Here is a 19,416-nt window from a genome sequence, read left to right as displayed (position 1 = left end):
CGGCGCATCACAAGTGGTATTTATAATGCGCCAAAGCCGCATTCAGATTCTGGGGTGTGGGTGTTCTCCTCATCTCTCTGATTGGACGCAGTTCTGTGCCACATGACGGCAGTGGGAGGTGAAAGCACAAAAGACACACCGTAACGTGTCTTTCTGAAACAAAGTATTTTTGCCCCCGTGAGTAAACCGGCGAAATTCCTAACATGTTTGTGTTTTTGGGGGAGGGTGAACCCATAGCTCCGTATGATGCGCGAGGTGTCGCCATGAACCAACCCCGCTTGTGATTGCAGTATCAGCAACGTCACGACGATGCTGCGCAACATTTCACTTTCATCTCCTGGCATTTTATCAACGTGCACAGGACTGCTTGTTTAACGAGTGTGTGAATGACACTTTTACTGCACTGCACTGCAATGTTTCGCTTCGGATGTGAATCCTCACACCGTGGCCATGCACGCTTATTAAGCGACTTTATGGCTTTATTATAAAGGCGCTTAATGATTATAAGCAATCATATGTGTTTTGCGCTCATTTACATATTACGGTCGTGTATTGTGGGCTTGCGCGTGTTTGAGCCCCAAAGCACAATAAAGTATCAGCGACCGACCACTAATAGCAGCTGTCAAATGTTCAGGACCGTTTCTATCTTTTTCTACTTCCCAAAGGTGCATGAGCACGAGAGAGACATTTAGAAGTTGTTTAGGTAGCCAATATAAGTTATGTGAGACATTTTAATTATCTTTGTCAAAAGTATACAAATATCAAAAGTATTCTTTCTTTTAACATTGTCTTGTTTAATTTATGACAAGTTTATGGCACATTAAAGCTGATATTGAAATCAAGATCCAGTGCTCCTCAGTTTTTAAAATAGTAGAGATGTGGAATATGAAACACTTTCTTTGGATTCCCTCATTTACAACATGAAGTGCTCTATTTATCTGTTTTTTTTTTTCTACCACAAGAATAAATAATCATTGTTTGCTACATGTTCAGATTACGTCAGTGTCTAGTTTAAATGCCTTGGGTGTACTCCAAAGTAACTGATGCCTTAAAGAAATCGCCTCGATTTGAATAAGGTCGCATTCCATTCGTATTGTACAGAACTAGTTTAGACTGGATCGCCTCAAGCCCCACATCACCACCCCTTCCCCCCAAGACGAGAGGCGTCTTTTTTCTATGTTTGTGCAGGTGTATCTTACATTCGCTGTAATACAAAATCGTTTCTGTCAACAGTTGACAAAGCGGAAAGCGCGCGTTTTATAGCTGTAGTGAGGATACGGTCTTTTCTCAGCATCAGCATCTGCGTGCACGCGGACACTCTGTTGCCAACGTGCATGCGCGCGTTATGCAGAGAGTCCTGAGCAATGAACAGCACTCTTCCGTGATGCCTTCGTTTTATCGGCATATACTTACTGTGAAGATGATGTCAGTTCGAAAATGTACTCTGTAAAAAAAATGTACTAGTAATTTTACAAAATTCGTTAGAGATCAATTAACTTGTAAAAAATTGTCATCATTTACTCAACTTCTCTCTTGTTTCTTTCTTCTGTTGGACACAAAAGAAGATATTTTGAAGAATGATGGTAACCAAACAGTTAACAGTAGCAATCGGCCTCCACAGTATGAAAAAAATATAAATAATACCTATTTATGCATGTATGTATGTATGTGTGTGTATTTTATTACATATTTTATATGATTACATAACATTCATATGGTTTCACTAATTTAGAAGAAAATATCACAATTTAATTAATCAACTCAACCAATTTATTTAGAAATCAACATATCTAATCCTAAAAGTGGTTTAATTGTTGGTCCCTTTTGAATCAGAGCATATGAAGACACTTGTCTCTCCTTCCATTGTCCTTATTGTGTAACTTGACCTTTGACCTCAGCTGTCCAGAAGAATGTGTTGACCCTGAATGTCAGATGGCACAAAATATGCCTATTGTGGTCTCCAATGTGCAATAACCTTGGACTTTTGAGTTTCTCAGAAATCAGAATCACTAGTGTGTAGGAGAATTGTGGGTTTTAATTGAATATTTTTTTTTTCTTCGTATAATAAATGTGTTGCTCTCTCACTAATATAGTACCTGCTCAGGGTGTGACTTTGAACACTGGGAATATAGATCCTTTGAGACTCACTTAACGGTATTCTCATATAATAAGCACTCATAATCTCATATGAGCCTCATTAAAGAACTGAGCTGAGGTCACTTCTTTTTAATCTCAGTCTGTGTATTGTAAAGGCAAATCACTAGTGCACTTTCATAAAAAAATAAAAAAACCTTCTTTGAAAGTTTACAATTAACAAATGTATTTATTGTACATTCATTGTAAAGTGTCAGTGTGTATTTGTGTAATTACTTGTAAAAGTTTAAATAACACAAATATTAGGGAGTTATCCTCATACATGAGTGAATAATCTATTGTTGCTTTGTCCCCAGTGATTGTTATAATGACTGATGGCCAATGAATGGATGTGTGTGCGTGCATTTGTGCACGTGCGTTAGTTTGTGATCCAGGATTGGCAAGGTTTGTGCTGGTGGGTCAGTGGGTCTATCAGTAACAATTCTTCAATTTTTTCTTCAATTCTTTTCAATTTTCTGCAGGGTGTAGAATTAGCATTGCTCAACCTAACTTGTTTCTGCAAAAATGAGTCATGGGTTAATGGGAGCTCCAGGGTTTAGTGTACCATTCTTTCTTTCAAGTAAGAAATAATAATTGTGCTTCATATAGTGTGGGATAGCTCAAAACAGCTTCATTAGTCTTCATAACCTCGATCTTGATAAACACACAGAAGGCACAAATTTCAGCCTGTTTTCCATAGTTGGTCAATATTTACATGCAGTGTAGACTTATACGGCTGATAGTCAGAACTGTATATCACTTTGTCACTTTCTGGGGTCTGTATTATTCTATTATCCTCCTGAGAACCAGAAAAAAAAGCTTTGTGAATTTAGTATTTTTCTTTTATGTCATTTCATTGTTTAGACTAGAGCATAAGAAAAAGAAAAAGAAAAATAACATTTTTGAAAAAGTATATTTTATTCACAAGATTTTTTTCATAAGTATAAGCATGGTTCTCAACTATGCTATAAAAGATATAACAATATTATTTGATATACCATTTTATTTTATGCAATAGAAATTTCCATAAACTGGTTTTCCCATTAAACACAATGTTATCTATACGCTGTACCTAATTTGCATATTACCAAGATGTGCAATAATGGGAGTAACAATTGGCCAGATTTTCCTAATAATATCTAATATTTCATAAAAATATTGATATGTAATTTATTTTCCTATTCATTAGCTGTGTCTCTCAAAATGCATAACAAACATGCTTTTAGTCCTGATGTCCTCTACAGTGGACATGTATGAAATCAATATCCTGTTTCATAACAGGAAGTCATATTTTTTGTTTTGAAACCCCATAAAAAATTTCTGAGACGTTGATTCATGACAAACAATTTAGCAATCAATCAGATTTAAATGATAATTACAAAATATTATCATATTTCCATAAAGAAAGTTTAGGCTCGTCCACTCCTCTCCTAAAACGCCTCATTTAAACACCCCCAGATATGACCCAATTTGTTTAGATTTGCATAACACCTCCCAAATGTTCATGCAAAGAAAGAAGGCGTAACTTTAATACTCACTGTTGCTGGCGGCACATGTTGTGGAGACGCTGTTTCACTGTAAAAGCCAAAATACTTTGTACGGCTTTTGAAAAGAGGACACAACTAGAAATCAGTGGTTAACTTTTATTAAAAGCATCTTAAAATGATGACACAAGCACAAGCGGTTTATCATACAGGAACCAACAAAAAGCAGATGTGTCAAACTGGAGGCACAAAGTAGTTCAGAGAAAAATACTGTAAAAATATCATAAAAATATCATAAAACATGTAATGATAAAAATATATAATAATAAAATACAAAATTTTCTGCTTTCTAAATAATGGTCATAATAATGAAATAATGAATATATTGAAATATATAATGGAATAATATGGCTGTTCTTTTGACAGACATAGATTTGTATCTAAAAATAATGTTAAAGGCACACACAAAAAAAAAAATTCTGCTACCTTTTATTTATTTTTTATTGTAATTCAGCAGAAGGAAGAAAGTCATACAGGTTTGGAACAACATGGTGGACTATCCCTTTAATGTGGTGATCTGAACTAGGTGCTTTGAGCGATATGAATTTTAATCAGTCTCTCACTCTGTGTCTGTGTTTTTGTTCCAGGATTTCTGATTCTAAAAATAATCCATCCACATGTGGGTGTGTCCCAGAATGCCCACTGTCCAAACACTGTGCCAATTTTCCTCTGGGACTCATGCCTAGTGCCAGGGGCATCAACCACCCAGACACTGTTGTCAGCATCAGGACACAGGGTCAGATAAAGGGAGCAGAAAGACAGACAGAGAGAGAGAGAGAGAGAGAGAGAGAGAGAGCGATTAAGAGTGAGACTCAGAGGGATTGCATGAGGAGGAGAGATGGAAACAGGAACAAACTGGATTCTCCATCCTGGAGGAGACAGACAGACAGACAGACAGAGGTCTGGGAGGGAGGCTTGAGGTTTGTTCTCCTTGAAAAAACAGCCAGCAAACCTGCTTGTATTTTTTCAAAATCAGCAGGGGCTGTCAGCAGACACAACAGGGCGTCACCTCAGCATATCGTCAATTAAGTACCACAAACACACACACACACACAAGTTTACAATGTGTGTACTGGGCAGGTCTTTTTTCTTCATACAATCCATCATTTCCTCTGCCGAACCTCTGCTCAACTCTTTACATCAGAATGGTGTATATATTCTTGTTCTCCCTCTTCCAGAATGGGGGAAAGTGAATATAGCTTTATCAGAAATGGCCATATTCTGACCTATTCATACTTCAGCCGCCTAATGAGTAATTAATTTAAGGCTTCTGCAAAAAATATACATGCATAATTAATAGATTATCATTTTTAAATATTCATGAGCCTCTCAATGCCTCTGTGGCTGGTTTGAGATCAGTATTGCCATTTATTTTCATTTTATATGTGTCTTTCTAACTCGAGTTGTTTGTTTAGGACTCCAAAGTCATCTTAATTAGCATTAACTGATTTTTAAAGGTATCATTGCTTGTTTGCTGGACAGTATGAGTGAAGCTAAAGTTTAATTATAACTTTGACCCAAGACTAGTTTCTGCCTCCTCTATAGTCCGAGCTCATTTATCATAACAAAGGCTGAAACTTAGGTTTATTTTGGCCTGATTGATCAACAGATAACCAGTCTTCTCTGTATTTCGCCTTAGCTTGCTACCTAATCTAGTTGTGTAATAAACCTGGAATTGTATGAATTAATATTATTAGATTTTTGATTAACTTGGTTTTGTTCCTGTTTTTTTTTTATTACTTTGGATGAAAGCATGTACTAAATGCATAAATGTAAAAAGATTATTTTGATCTAGTGTTTGATCTTTTACCACACATTAAAATTTAAGTAAAACACAAAATCATTGTTAATTTCTTATTTTTTTTTTTAATATTCAAATATGATAAATATTTGTCTTTCCAAAAGTGTATATATATATATATATATATATATTTTTTTTTTCCGCTTTGATTGCAACACAATGATTTATGGCAGGTGACTAAACGTGCTCTGCTTGTTGTTTTCTTGTAGGAGAGCAACTTTTTTTTTTCACTTCAACCGTTAATTTAATCATTTTTACTTAAAGCTTTCTTTTACCCTAATTTAAATGAAGAGTGTGCCATATATATATATATATATATATATATATATATATATATATATATATAGCGCCACTGTCCATAGTTTGGACAACTTTACACTGCACTTTTAACTATAACTGCGGGGGCAGAGCCATTCTCTGAATTCTCGTGTTTACTGTTAACGTATGTATTTTTTTTCCTTGAAGTTGCTTGCTCTGCAGAGCTGTTTTTCACACCCCGACGGGGAGTGCTGCATCGATGCGACAGTAGTAGGGAACCGTTGTATCCTTGCGCCACCATCTGGTCATTTCATGCGCCACAGACAAGAGCGCGTGCGGGGCAAGACAGCTGCAAACAGCTGGATGTTGACGTTTTTTAACAGCTGGTATAGGGGGATTCAGATACAAAATAAAAATAAAACCACTTCAGAATAGCTTACTGCAGCTGCTTATTTCTGTTAATCTGGAAAGTTATCACATATTCAGAGATTTTTGGTTAATTACACATTTTAATGGAGGTTAAGATAAAAATACAAGGGTCTAGTAAAACCTATGAAATAAATCATTTATAACATGAAATACAACCTCACATATTTTTTAATGCACGTTCTCTAAACACAAAAAGACATTGTTATAGCTGTGAACTTACATCTTAGTACCAAAGTAATCTCTATGGGAAACCATCCCTTCTTGTTCTTCCTTCAGAAATCTCATATAAAATTCTAGTCAAGCACTTAACATGCAGGTTCTTTTCTAGTCATATATCTATCATCTAATAATCTTACAGCAAACTCTCTAAGACAACGCCTGAAGGTATACATTTAAATTCTGATATTTAATAAATTTAAATTAAAATCTTGCTTGACTATTGTGACTGTTAATCATACATTTCTAGAACACAAATATAAAAAGCAGTTAAACATCTGAAAAAAACATAGTGTGCTGTGCAAATAATTATGATAAATAATGTGTTTAAGGTTTGCAGTATATTTTGCAGTGCATTGTGCATGGAGAGGAAACATGTACCATTGTCTTCATACACACTAATGAAAAGTAAAGTACATTAGCTGCTACCCTAATATATATGTGCCTCTCAAAATTGACAAAACTGTGGAATGTTATGTTGTGTTGTGACTTTAGTCAGGAATGTGTATTTATGATGCTCTATTCACATATTACAATGAAAGATAAATCGTCTCATGTAACACGTGACAGGAAACGTGTTTGAGAGAGAGTAAAAGAGTGTGTATGACTGAGAGAGCAGGCAGTATCCTATAGAGCAGTGTTTACAGCTGTTTTTTTAGCGCAGGCTGCTGGCAGGCATGCAGTCACACAGTGCCCTCCTCTCGGCCTTCAGCACCAAACTCTCCGTCTGAAAACACATGAGATATAACACAGCAAAATTGAAGCCCTCAGGTGTCTGTGTCTAAAATATCTAAAAGATGCTTCATTTGACCAGATCGACTAGACATGAACCTTTTTAACAGCTTGAATACATAATTTCTAAACTTACAGGAATATACATGAAAGCAAAGGTCTTCAGGTGTTTGTGATTCCATAGGCGGACCATAGCAATACTAAAGGAGTCTGAAAATTATTTTTGGCTCTCAAATGAATTAGTTATAAAATTGAAATGTAAAAGCTAAAATGTTAAGAGGGTAAATCCCACATCAAAATTGTTCTTAGTCCATCAAGGGGTCCTTGGCCTGACTGCCATGCAAAAGATTGCATTGAATGGCTTAATGTCTCAACTGTATGTACTGTTCAACCGTACTGTTTTATGATCTTACCCGTGAATCTAAGTTGAAAGCTGTTTTCTTCAGGTCTTGCAAGGCTCTCTGCATGAACTCGAAGGCATGACAATCAACACATGGCCGGCCTATTAAACAAAAAAAAATGTCCAGTAGGTTCAACCAGTGTTATCATTAGTTAAAATTAATATTTTAACCGTTCTTGTTATTTGAAACAAGGCAAAAAATTTGACGAAAATGTAAACTTGACGAAAATCTGAATATGCTATCGCTTTCTCTAAACTATAATAGTATGTGAATAATACTAAAATAAATCTGCATTTGACCCTCATCACTGGGGCTGAGCAAGTGCCCAGGAAACACCATGTTGTGAGGACATATGCAATGTTACATGCTTGTTGACCACATGTTTATAAAAGCACACAGAGTCTTACTCTCAGCGGGAATGGCCGTGCCTGATTCGTCGGCATGAACTGGTTTGAAACAGAGGATCTGGATCAGGATCAGCAGCAGCAGCGTCGCCGTGGCTAGAGCTCCGCTTGGCCTCATTCTGTCCCGCTGCATCGCCGACATCACAACACAGACAGAAAGCTTTGGGGGAATGGACAAAATGCTGTAATATTTAATCTTCAGCACACGCTTTTTTGCCCAAAAAATAAGCAATTGAGAGATACCGTATAAAAGACAGACCAACAAAAGAGGCTGTCGAGCATAATTTTGCTTTCTTTTAGCTTTGTCTTTATACAGCTAATAAATATTAATTTTCAAATATGGCCACCAAAAAACACACATACCACTCGTGTACAGCGTATTATTAAAGCTAATTAAAGCATTTGCATTACCTGTAGTGTAGTCTCTGAAAAAACACTGTACCGTTAGTCAAACCACCGCCCTCCTTCTGTTCAGGACGCAGTTTCGTTGCGGAGCGTCAATCGCGTTTTTTAGGTCTATTGTCCTTCGCGGTGCACCGTAGAATAGTTTACGTTTTTCTCTCTGATTGGCTGCCGCAGGCATAGACATATATAGCTAGACGCCCCATCGAACGCTACGACTTATGATTGTTATTGTTTATGATGGTTGTCAGTGCCAAACTGGGTCTCCTCAATGTGCTCCCCAGGAAGGAAAACATCCTCTGTCCCAATCTCCTCCCGCACAATGTGTGTGACTGTTGACACCTTAGGAGCTCGTATTGCTGAAGCTTGGCGGATCACCCTCTCTGCAGCTCTCAGCACCTTATAATAATAATAAAAATAATACATAAATATAGCGCTTTACACAGTACTCAAATATACTTTACAGAACAGAGAAAATATGAAAAAAGCAACCTTAACCCTCAGATGGTCTTCGAGGTCTTTTTGACCCAAAATGACTTTTGCTCAAATTAAAAAAAAAATGTTCTCTTTGTCCAAATGGTATGAAAAAAATTGGAATGATATCTGTATATAGAGGAATACATTTCTGAGACTAAAAAAACTGTTCTCTTATCATTTGTCAAATAAAATCATCCAAAATGCAGAACCAACACAAATATAAAGTGGTGACACTGACACCGACAATGTGTACACACACACTTGTGAGGTTATAAAACAACTGCTCTCTTATAATTATTCAAAAAAAATCATGCAAGATGCAGAACCACCAAAGAGGGAGAGAGCAAGGGAGTGAGATGACAGGATGAGACAAAACTATTTGGCACGCACACACACACACACACACAAACCTGCTCCGTCTACTTATATGATGTCTATGGCCGCAGGTCACCAGCCGTACTCGTTTTGAATGTCATAATATAAGTTTTGATTTGTGTTACTACTTGAGAACTGTGCAGCTTTTTAGCGCATTTTATTCGATGTTTCAATAATATTTTTGATAGTTGGTGTGCTGTTTCTATCTATCCGAGGGAAAGGGATGTAATAAAGGGGGTGTTTAGTCCTCTAGGTGGCTGTAAAGGATTGTACAAAGTCGAAGTGTATTTGCTACTGAGACTTAGTAATATTTGTAAATGGATGTTCAACGTGCAATACCTCTTTATATTTATTTCTTGGCTGTTTATTGAATAATATATACAGACGGACACTATAATATTTGTATTATTATTAATCAATGACTGTAAACAAAAGCGTGTTGCAAACAAAACACATGCAAAGGGATAAATAGCTAAGTATTTATACATTATCAAACTTAACACAGCGCCAAAACCAAATACATTAAAAAAAACAAGGAGATAAATAGAAAACAAAACTATTCCACACATTATTTGAAACTCAGATAGCATGCGGACTTAATGTTGTTGTTGTTTTACAGTCTTTTTTCTAAAAGTTTCTCTCTCTGGTTGTGGTCGCTCGGGTCCTAGCGCGCCTCTGTTTTCTTAGGTAGTCTGTTAAAATGCCCGATCGCATTTTTCGTCTTTTTCCAAGATGGCGTCGATGAGGGAGAGCGACACCGGCCTGTGGCTCCACAACAAACTGGGCTCGACAGACGAGCTGTGGACACCTTCGAGCATCGCTTCTCTGCTCACCGTGTCGGTCATCGACAACATACGGCTGTGTTTCTCCAGTCTGTCGCCCCCGGTGAAGCTGAAGCTCTTGCTGGGGATGCTGCACCTCCCGCGCAGGACCGTGGACGAGGTGCGACTGCAGGACTCGCTCCTGTTACTGTACACACAAACTGTCTTGACTTCCGAGCGTGGCGTGCGTTATTGGGGTGGCGTGTTGTTTATTAGTAGTAATATTTTGCTGACACGCATGTGTAATAACATGCTTCCACCGTGAGAGTCTGCAGCTACTGTGTGGATCATGTCAGTCTCCAGCAGAGCTCAGATCAGGCTGCTGTTTGTCTGTCTGTCTGTCTTCAGACTCTGGGCTTCAGCTTGCTAGCCTCCTTTATGTAAACATGCTGTCAACTTTCGGAGTGTTATTGCCGAGTTTATTTCTATGTTTGGACGCCCTCCTTATAAAATGTTGACTATAGTTTACGCTAAAATTTCTAAAGTTAGTCCAGTCGCTGTAAGTACTGTAAAACTGTGATAACTGTATTAACTACTACTGCCATTAAAAATATACAATATTTACGTTTTTTCGCGGAAACTGTGGTTTTGCTGTGAGAAAGTTCTCTACTCCATGTTCTCTTACAATTTGAATTGATTTATTGGCTATTATGATTGTTTTGCACACAGTATGGGCGAATAATTATAAGAAATGACAAGAAAATCAATTTACAACATTGCCATAACATTAAAGTAGTATTAAAATAGATGCTAAGCAATGACCAAACTAATTAGATGTCCAAAATCTGAATATAAATAAGTCATACAAAATAAACATACTAAATAAATACCGTAAAATAAGTATGTAATCGTATGATTATGTTGATTTATTTGTTTTGATCACTTTCTGAGGAATCAAATCCATCTTTACTTGCACAAAAACACGTTCATATACGTTGTGGGAAAAACACTTGGAAGAATTGCCTGTATAAAGCTTTTTTTATTATTTTTTCTTAGACAAAATACAAAAAGTGGGAAATCATGTATGCTGTGTTTGTAAAGATAGATTTGAAAATACTGTCTGATGTCATATTGTTTTTAGTAATTTTTAGTTTAAGTAATTAGTCTAATTAATTATTTTATGGGCAAATGTGATAAGTGATAAAGTGATAAGGCAAGCTTCTTTTTCACAGCCATATAACTTGTGGAAAAACATTTGCTTGCTAAAACTTACTAAATTGTATTGGATTTATTGTTTTGTTTATATATATATATATATATATATATATAATATGAGGTTTCCTAACTTTCCTTTAAGTGTGGTACATTGTTGTACTTCATTGGTTCACTACCACTCTGGAATCCTGTCATGATTCTTTCAGTATTTTTACCTCAGGGCACTAAGAAGGAAGAAAATATATAATAGCAATAAAGTAAACAATGGTGGAATCATCTGTTTCCATTATCAGGCACACTCCAGTGCAGTGGTAGCAGTTTCATTTACAGACTGAATAGGTTAAATAAATGTCAAATTCTCTCTCTGTGTGTTGTTCCCTGATATTGCAGATGAAGGAGGCTCTGTCAGAGATCATTCAGTTGGCCACTGTGGACTCTGAGCCGTGGGTGTTAATGGTGGCCGACATCCTGAAATCATTTCCAGAGACCGGCTCACTAAACCTGGACCTGGAGGAGCAGAACCCTAATGTACAAGACATACTCGGAGAGCTGCGCGAGAAAGGTCTATCTGAAATCTGATAGTGGTGTTAGAAGAGGGTCAAAGGCTGTTGCAAATAATTTCCACTTTAATATTAATGTCTTCTGGTTGCTACTCTTTTCACATAAAACAAAAAACAGAATCACATAAAAGATTCATTGTTGCCTAGGTCCAGATATTTCTCCATTCTTGACTATTTTGACTACATATTAGGGATGATCATTTGGGTCAGTTTGACAGCTCATTTTTGTTCTTTGTATATGTGTGTCAGACAGACATCGATGGGTGCATTGCGTGACTTTTTTGGGTCAGTGTGTCATGTTAAAAATTAAGTTAACAGTTTTGAGCATTATATTTCTGCCCTGGACTAAAAGTCACCATGTACTTAATTAATTAACTAGTGCTGTCCAATAGCAATATTAAAACTGCAATATTTAAATAATATATGTGGTTCCACATATTTAATCTCTCTCTCTCTCTCTCTCTCTCTCTCTCTCTCTCTCTCTCTCTCTCTCTCTCTCTCTCTCTCTCTCTCTCTCTCTCTCTCTCTCTCTCTCTCTATATATATATATATATATATATCTTAAAATAAGTGTTTTCATGATCGATCATTGCCCATTATTGTTACTCTGTATTAATATAATCATGACCAAGTGACATTTCTTCAATTGTTGTGGTTGTCTGGGTTTTTTTCTTTGGGTTCTTGTTGGCTTTCGATAGCTAGCTTAGCTTGTTATGGGTATTCTCTCTAAACTGTTGCTTGCAAGTGCATATACACTTTGGTAAGAATGATCTGCTGAGACTTACTGTTGATGTTTGCACCTCTGTTCAGTAAATGAATGTGAAGCGACGTCCATGTTGCCTCTGGAGTGTCAGTATCTGAACAAGAGTGCTTTGACCACGCTGGTGGGGCCGCTCACGCCCCCCATCAAGCACTTCCAGCTCAAGAGGAAACCCAAGAGTGCTACGCTTAGAGCTGAGCTGCTCCAGAAATGTACGTTTGTTTATGAATTCATTGTGCCAGAGCAACTGTTTTCATTTCTCAGTGTGGAGTCATTCACATAATTTTAAAATAGGAGTTTACCCTAATGTTTGTGTGGTGACGTGTATTGTCACGGTGTATTATTCATTATATTTGTTTTAAAGCCACAGAGACTGCCCAGCAGTTAAAGAAAACTGCAGGAGTGCCGTTCCACTCCAAAGGAAGAGGTCTAGTGAAGAAGATTGACACCACAAGTAAGATTTATATTTATACACGGTGCCCCAAAAATTATTTGGATGGCAAAGATGTATGAATGTTATTGTATTAGCTAACAATGACATCAAACCTTAGGTCCTAGGTTTGAAATGAATCAACAATAGATATAGTGATAAAAGTGAAGACCATATCTTTTTCCTTGTTGAATGTTAGAGGAACGTGTCGTGTCCATAGTTGAAGTGATGAACTTTAGGAGAACTGACTTCATGCATCCACTAAAATACCTGGGAACTAGTTGGCTAAAATTAATATGTTTTTACATGAGGGAAAAGTGTCTTACACTAAAGTGTGTGGTCAAAAGTTGTAAAAAAATTTTTTAATTCAAAATGTTTTTTACATTCAAAAACATTTATTCACCAAGAACACATGACCAAACGTAACAGTAACATTTATAATGTTACAAAATATTTCAAATAAATCCTGTTGTATTGAACTTCTATCCATCAAAGAGTTTATATTGTTAGTTTTTGTATGTTGACTTAAAGACAAAATTGTTGAATTATTGTAAACGTTATATTGAAAGGATATTGAGTGGATTGACTGTTTTTTTTGTGCCATGAATATAGACATTGCTGCTGACATGGCGTTAAGTCATAAATAAATCTGTTTATCAAACAATCTTGAAAAAAAAATTTATCGCCGTTTCCACAAAAATATTAAGCAGCACTCAAACAACTGTTTTCAACATTGATGATATGAAGAAATGTTTCTTAAGCATATTAAAATGATTTCTGAAGGATCATGTGACACTGAAGACTTGAGTAATGGTTATAAATATGAATCTTTGCATCACCGTAACAAATTACATTTTAAAATTTATTAAAATGGAAACATCGATTTTAACAGCTATTTTAAGATGTAATAAAAATTCACTGTATTACTGTGGAGTGCATAAGAGCATAAAATACAAAATCTTACTGAACCCAATCTTTTTAATGGCAGTGTATACTCATATGTTCTCTTAACAACACAAGATTGATAATAATGATTGTCTGTCTTCTCTCAGCACCTCTGAAGGGCATTCCCAAAGCACCATTTCGCAGCCCTACCACCCCAAGCATGTTCAGCCCTCCCAGTAACAGAACCCCCATCGCCCCGGCCCGCACACCCCTGCGCAAGGAAAGGGGAGTCAAGGTAACTGTCCAGCAATGACCAGTTATGAAGTCATGATGACATGGGTATATCCAATAGGCATTTCTCTTTACTTTATGCTGAAGAGTAAATGGTTTTCTTTGCAGACGACACCTGGATTTATGAATCATTTAACATTCTTAGTATGGATGTCATTTCTGTGCTTTATATTGTCAGGTTATGTGATTGAGTGTTTTCTTGCAGTTGTTGGATATATCGGAGTTGGATATGGTAGGAGCTGGCCGAGAAGCTAAGAAGAGAAGAAAGACTTTGGGTAAGTTCAAGAAGTTTATTTAGTGACATGGACCCAGCACCTCTGAACTGACTGACTAGTCCACGTCCCTCTGTGCTGTACATTTGTAGTTAAAATGTTTTTTTTTGTCTTGTTCAGACACAGAAGCTGGAGAAAAGGCGGCCAAAGAAGAGGCAGTGGTGGAGAACGCAACACCAGACTACGCAGCTGGCCTGGTGTCTACACAGGTAGTTTTGGAAATCTTATCAGCCATTTGATGGATGCTTTGAATGGGGGTCAGAACAAAACTCAAATGTGTTTCTCCTCTCCTTTCAACAGAAACTCGGGGCTCTAAACAACGAGAGTGCCCTGCCATCAACCAGCTACCTTCCAGCCACCCCCAGTATGGTTCCTTCCTCGTCTTATATTCCAAGCTCAGAGACACAGCCAGGTGAGCCATTAAAAGATGCAGGATGCGATGCATGAAAATAAATTAGCTAGAGTAGAAAATGTATTAAGTAGACACAAGGGATAGTCCGTCATTAACAAGAAGCCAAGTATGAGCTTAAAGCCTTCTCATCCCTAATTTTTTGCCTTACTATTCAGGGAATGCAGGTGGATCAGGACGTGAAGCTACAAACCGGCAGTCAGAGGAGTCGTCTACCCCTGCCGCGTCTGCTTCGTTACCCGGCCAGTTTAAACAGCGGCCGCCCATGTATAATGCCAGCACTGCCAGTCCCACGGCCCCCACATCACCCACCACACCAACCAGCACGCCCACCAACAATGCCCCGCCCCCCGCCGCCACAGCAGCACAGCCAGACATGCCCACACAGCCGCCCACAACTGCAGCCCAGCCTGCTCCCACGCCAGCACCCCCACAAACCCAACCGAAAAAGAACCTGTCGCTCACGGTAAAAACCACGCTGATTCATGGATATGATAATGATCTACTTTAAATTTTACAAAAAAAATTTATTTAGAAAATTTGTTTAAGAGGCATTTTTAAAAAGGTTTCAACTGAGAAAATTCTAGAATTGTAGAAGGTCTGCGGTCACTTTCTTTTTCTTTTCTTTTTTTGCCCTAGAATAGAATATAATTATTTTATACTATTAGAAATGTCTTTGTGATCACTTTAAAGTTGCAGTAGGGAACTTTTGACGCTCTAGCGGTTAATAAACAGAACTGCTTGCGTCTTGCGGAAGAACATTGTAGCCGGAACTACTTCTCTCTGTTTATGTCTATGAAGAATCACAAAGGTACTGGGTTACTCCGCCGCGGTACCCCCGAAGCAATCTAAAATAGTCCGAATATAAACACTTATTATAGGTGTACCCTAGTGATTCAGGACAAGCCAAAAACACGGTTTGGAAAATGGATTCATGGTGTACTCGCTTATTATATACATTTTTCTACATTTTGAACACAAACAAAGTTACGGACCGCAGCTCTGATTGGTTGTTTCTTACTGGGAGCGATGTATATGCAAATGACAATAGGACCACTGGGAGGAGCCAGAGGACCTTGATTTTTTCACAGATTATCTGTCTCATATTCTACTGTCAGGACATAATGACGGGTTTAACAAATATGTAAAAAATATATTTTTACAAAAGTTACCTACTGCAGCTTTAATGCATCCTTGCTGAATTATTAATTTTGGAAAGTTTTATTTTTATCTTGCATGTTCGATTCCCCACAGAGAGAACAGATGTATGCTGCGCAGGAAATGTTCAAGACTGCAAACAAAGTTACACGGCCCGAGAAAGCCCTCATCCTTGGCTTCATGGCAGGATCTCGAGGTATTCTGGGTTTGTTCAGATTTTATTTATCTTACTGCTCCTCTATTATCTAAATGTTTGTCTGTCCCATCCTCCCCAAAGAAAACCCTTGTCCAGAGCAGGGTGACATCATTCAGATCAAACTGAGCGAGCACACAGAAGTATTGCCTAAAGCAGACGGGACCGGCAGCACCACCATGCTGGTGGACACAGTGTTTGAGATGAACTACTCTACTGGGCAATGGACACGCCTCAAGAAATACAAACCCATAACCAACGTCTCCTGAGGAGTACTGGGTTAACAAACACACACACACACACTTGCTCAGTGCGTTTACATTTGTGTACATTCACACACCCCTTTCAGTGCCCCCCGAGGAGTGCTTTAAGATAAAATTTATTGTACATGCGCTGGAATGTACATATTTATGGGCCAAATTCTGAGGTGTATTGGGAATATGTGCTAGTGAATTTCTGGATGTTGGTTTCAGACAGTTGAAAAGGACTTCCTGTTTGGCTGACCTTGTGTCCTATCGCTGTTCCTGCATTGCCAAAGACAGGGACCTCTTATAAGACAGCTGTTTCTTTATCTTTTTGTTAATGTTTGTATCGTCTCTCGTTTTTAGGCCCGTTTCAGATCTCTTAGTGTCTGGGAAATGAGGCGAAAGGTGGTTTGTGTCTTAACCTAATTTTGATTGACACGTTATTAAGAGAAATCTTAGAAAAGGGTACAAACATACTATTATAGTGTCCTACGAATGAATCAAAGTCTGTCCATGTGCTTTCACACTGGGAAAAAAAAGATAAAAACAATAAACAAAGTGTAAAACAGGTTATTTTCTGTTTAGTACTTTTCAAGAAGGTTTTTTTTTTTTAAAAGGAGGAAATAAATGAAAACATGTCCAGATTTGAATGAATCGTTTGCTGAAGCCTGAGTGTAAATTATATTATGTTTCACAACCACAGTCACAAGTGGATCACTGCCTTTCTCATAACCTACTAGTTGTTGCTAGTTGCTGTTTTTACATTTTATCTTTGTGCAAAAGTGGTACAATGCAAGTGTTCGGAAGTTTAATTAAAGTTTAATTTAACCCTTTAAGGTTTAAGATTTCCCCTCATTTTTGAATATAGATGTGCACTATTCAAACATAAATTGTTATAATTCATTCAATTTTTTTTCAGAAGACAATCTGTAGATTGTTGCAGAAGTGTAATCATTTCAAAATATTAAAGTATCAAAAAGTTAAAGAAGTTGAAATTTACTGTTAAGAAAATGCATTGTACCATTTTTATTTTCTTTTATATAAAATCTATATTTTTCAAAATAATTTTGAATCCAAAATTACTATAAAAAGAAAGCCTTATATCTAAAGGTATGTTCCAAATTTGAAGTTGATATAAAAAATAAAAAAAAAGGTTCCTGAGATTTTATTTAGGGCGTTATACCACAAACAGCCACAAGGTGCCATCAAAACTCCATTGTTTTTTTGAATGCATTTTTCTGTCACAAATGTCTAAATATCTCTGTCACTATTACTTCTATCACAAAATAACCACAGAAAACGGAATTTTGAGACTCATACCTTTTCGACGATATGTCTTTTTTCAAGATTATAAAACGTTTTGATTCTAAAAGACCATAATAGATTTTTTAAATATGACGCCTGACTCCACCCAGTAAGGGGACGGAGACTGACAAAAGATATTAAAGGACCATTTCCGTGGTGACGCAATGTCCGATTTTAAAATGGTTTTCACAGGATTTTGGGGCTTTAAGTTTTCTAATGATATGTAAGTTATGAGTATTACTAAGATATGTGACAGAGAAAAAAGAAACCGCGATAAAAAAGGCATTTAAGAGGTTAAGGGTATTTTCATCCGGAATTTAAAAATTGTTTTCAAGATTGAGTAAATATATGCCTTAACTTAAAGGTATTTGATGGTTTTATATTCAGTTCAATATGTACAGCTATGTATTGTTTGAATTAAGTGAAAATATGTTTAATCTTCTCCCTTAAACTACTCTTAATGAGACTTTTTCTGTAAGAATACTTTACAGACAGCACACCTGTTACAGTTTCAGTTTCATTTGGCTGTAATCTGGTAGGATGAAAAAAATGACTAGCTAGAAAAACCCTTAAGCATTTTCCTAATGTTCATATTTGTTAATAAATCTACGTGTTTAGATCTGCTAATATTATTATTCTTGGAAATCATGTCTAAATACTGACTAAAAAGACTATATTTCTAACCACTTATCTACCCCAAGAATTCTGTCATGATTTATTTACTCAGTGGGGAACAAAACTGTTGGGTTCACAACATTCTTCAAAAGATAATCTTTTGTGTTTCACAGAAGAAAGTACTACAGGTTTGGAATGACATGAAGCACATGAAGAGAGAATTTAGATTTTTGGGTGAACGGTCGGTTACTTTAAATAACATGTGCAAAGCAGATCATGCCTAGATCCAGCGGTTAAACCACTTCAGGATCGACCCAGCCTCCAAAAGCCTTCTCCAGGTAGAGCATCACAGCCAAGCTCCCAACTGCCATTAGCTCAACAAAACACACTCTAAATCTCTGCTTGTACAATTGTTGCTGTCATAAGCACTAATGGTTGCTATAATCATTTGTTGAATGCAAGTAAAGAATGTAAACTTTAGGCCTTTAATAAATTACTTGGAATGTCAAGAAAACTTAAGGAACTGCACTTGCCACCTTCGTCAGGTAGAGTCAAGAATGAGTCCCAGATCTAAAAAGAGTCTAATGCATAAATACGTAGACTTGAAATATTTTAGTTATCGTTTTATTATTTTACCTTTATATTGTCAGTGTAGGTTAGATGATATACTAGTCCATAAAACAAATACAGTCAATAACTCATCACTAGGCCTGTTGTTTTGAACATTGCAATGAACTGACTATATTTTCTTAGCAGAAGCTTTAACAGAATATACAGCAGAAATTTATCTCTGTATACAAAATTATCTTTTAAAATGAAGTTTTTCTGAAAAATGGTACTTTCGCCCCTGCTCTCCCCTACAAATTGAAATCTCTCTTTTTGCGTATCTTCTTAGCCAGTTTAACTGCAGAGAGAGTAAGCAGTGGGTTTCTGACTGGAGGGAGATGTTTTGGGGCCTTTGTGCTGGGTGAAACCAGCCCTAAAGAGAGCCAGGAAAAGCCTGGGCACGAGAACCATAAGGAAGCTGCACACGCTGTCCGACTGTCAAAGCCACTGTGGTGAACACAGAGATCATACAGTAATGTAAAGCGCAGTGCAGACTGTGCAGTGCAAATAATAATAATAATAATAATAATTATTATTAT

General features: G+C 37.0%; 2 protein-coding genes across 2 annotated transcripts; one reads left to right on the top strand and one right to left on the bottom strand.

Annotated features, from left to right (window-relative positions):
- Positions 1-6,225: 6,225 nt before the first annotated feature.
- LOC128017124 (neuropeptide-like protein C4orf48 homolog) lies at positions 6,226-8,496 on the bottom strand. Its single transcript, XM_052602343.1, has 4 exons — positions 8,330-8,496; positions 7,922-8,078; positions 7,527-7,615; positions 6,226-7,108 (listed from the first exon to the last, which is right to left on the bottom strand). Exons 2-4 carry the CDS (start codon positions 8,058-8,060, stop codon positions 7,037-7,039), a joined length of 300 nt encoding a protein of 99 aa, XP_052458303.1. The 5' UTR covers positions 8,061-8,078; positions 8,330-8,496; the 3' UTR covers positions 6,226-7,036.
- A 1,313-nt stretch (positions 8,497-9,809) lies between these two features.
- LOC128017123 (negative elongation factor A) lies at positions 9,810-16,993 on the top strand. Its single transcript, XM_052602342.1, has 11 exons — positions 9,810-10,114; positions 11,539-11,710; positions 12,519-12,680; positions 12,833-12,922; positions 13,951-14,078; positions 14,280-14,349; positions 14,467-14,555; positions 14,647-14,758; positions 14,914-15,221; positions 16,010-16,109; positions 16,191-16,993. Exons 1-11 carry the CDS (start codon positions 9,905-9,907, stop codon positions 16,373-16,375), a joined length of 1,626 nt encoding a protein of 541 aa, XP_052458302.1. The 5' UTR covers positions 9,810-9,904; the 3' UTR covers positions 16,376-16,993.
- The last annotated feature ends 2,423 nt before the right edge of the window (positions 16,994-19,416 follow it).

The sequence above is a fragment of the Carassius gibelio genome, chromosome A7 (assembly GCF_023724105.1).
Source record: "Carassius gibelio isolate Cgi1373 ecotype wild population from Czech Republic chromosome A7, carGib1.2-hapl.c, whole genome shotgun sequence".
NCBI lineage: Eukaryota > Metazoa > Chordata > Actinopteri > Cypriniformes > Cyprinidae > Carassius > Carassius gibelio.
The sequence above is the reverse complement of the archived record's forward strand: the minus strand, read 5'-3'. Positions and strand labels throughout refer to the sequence as shown.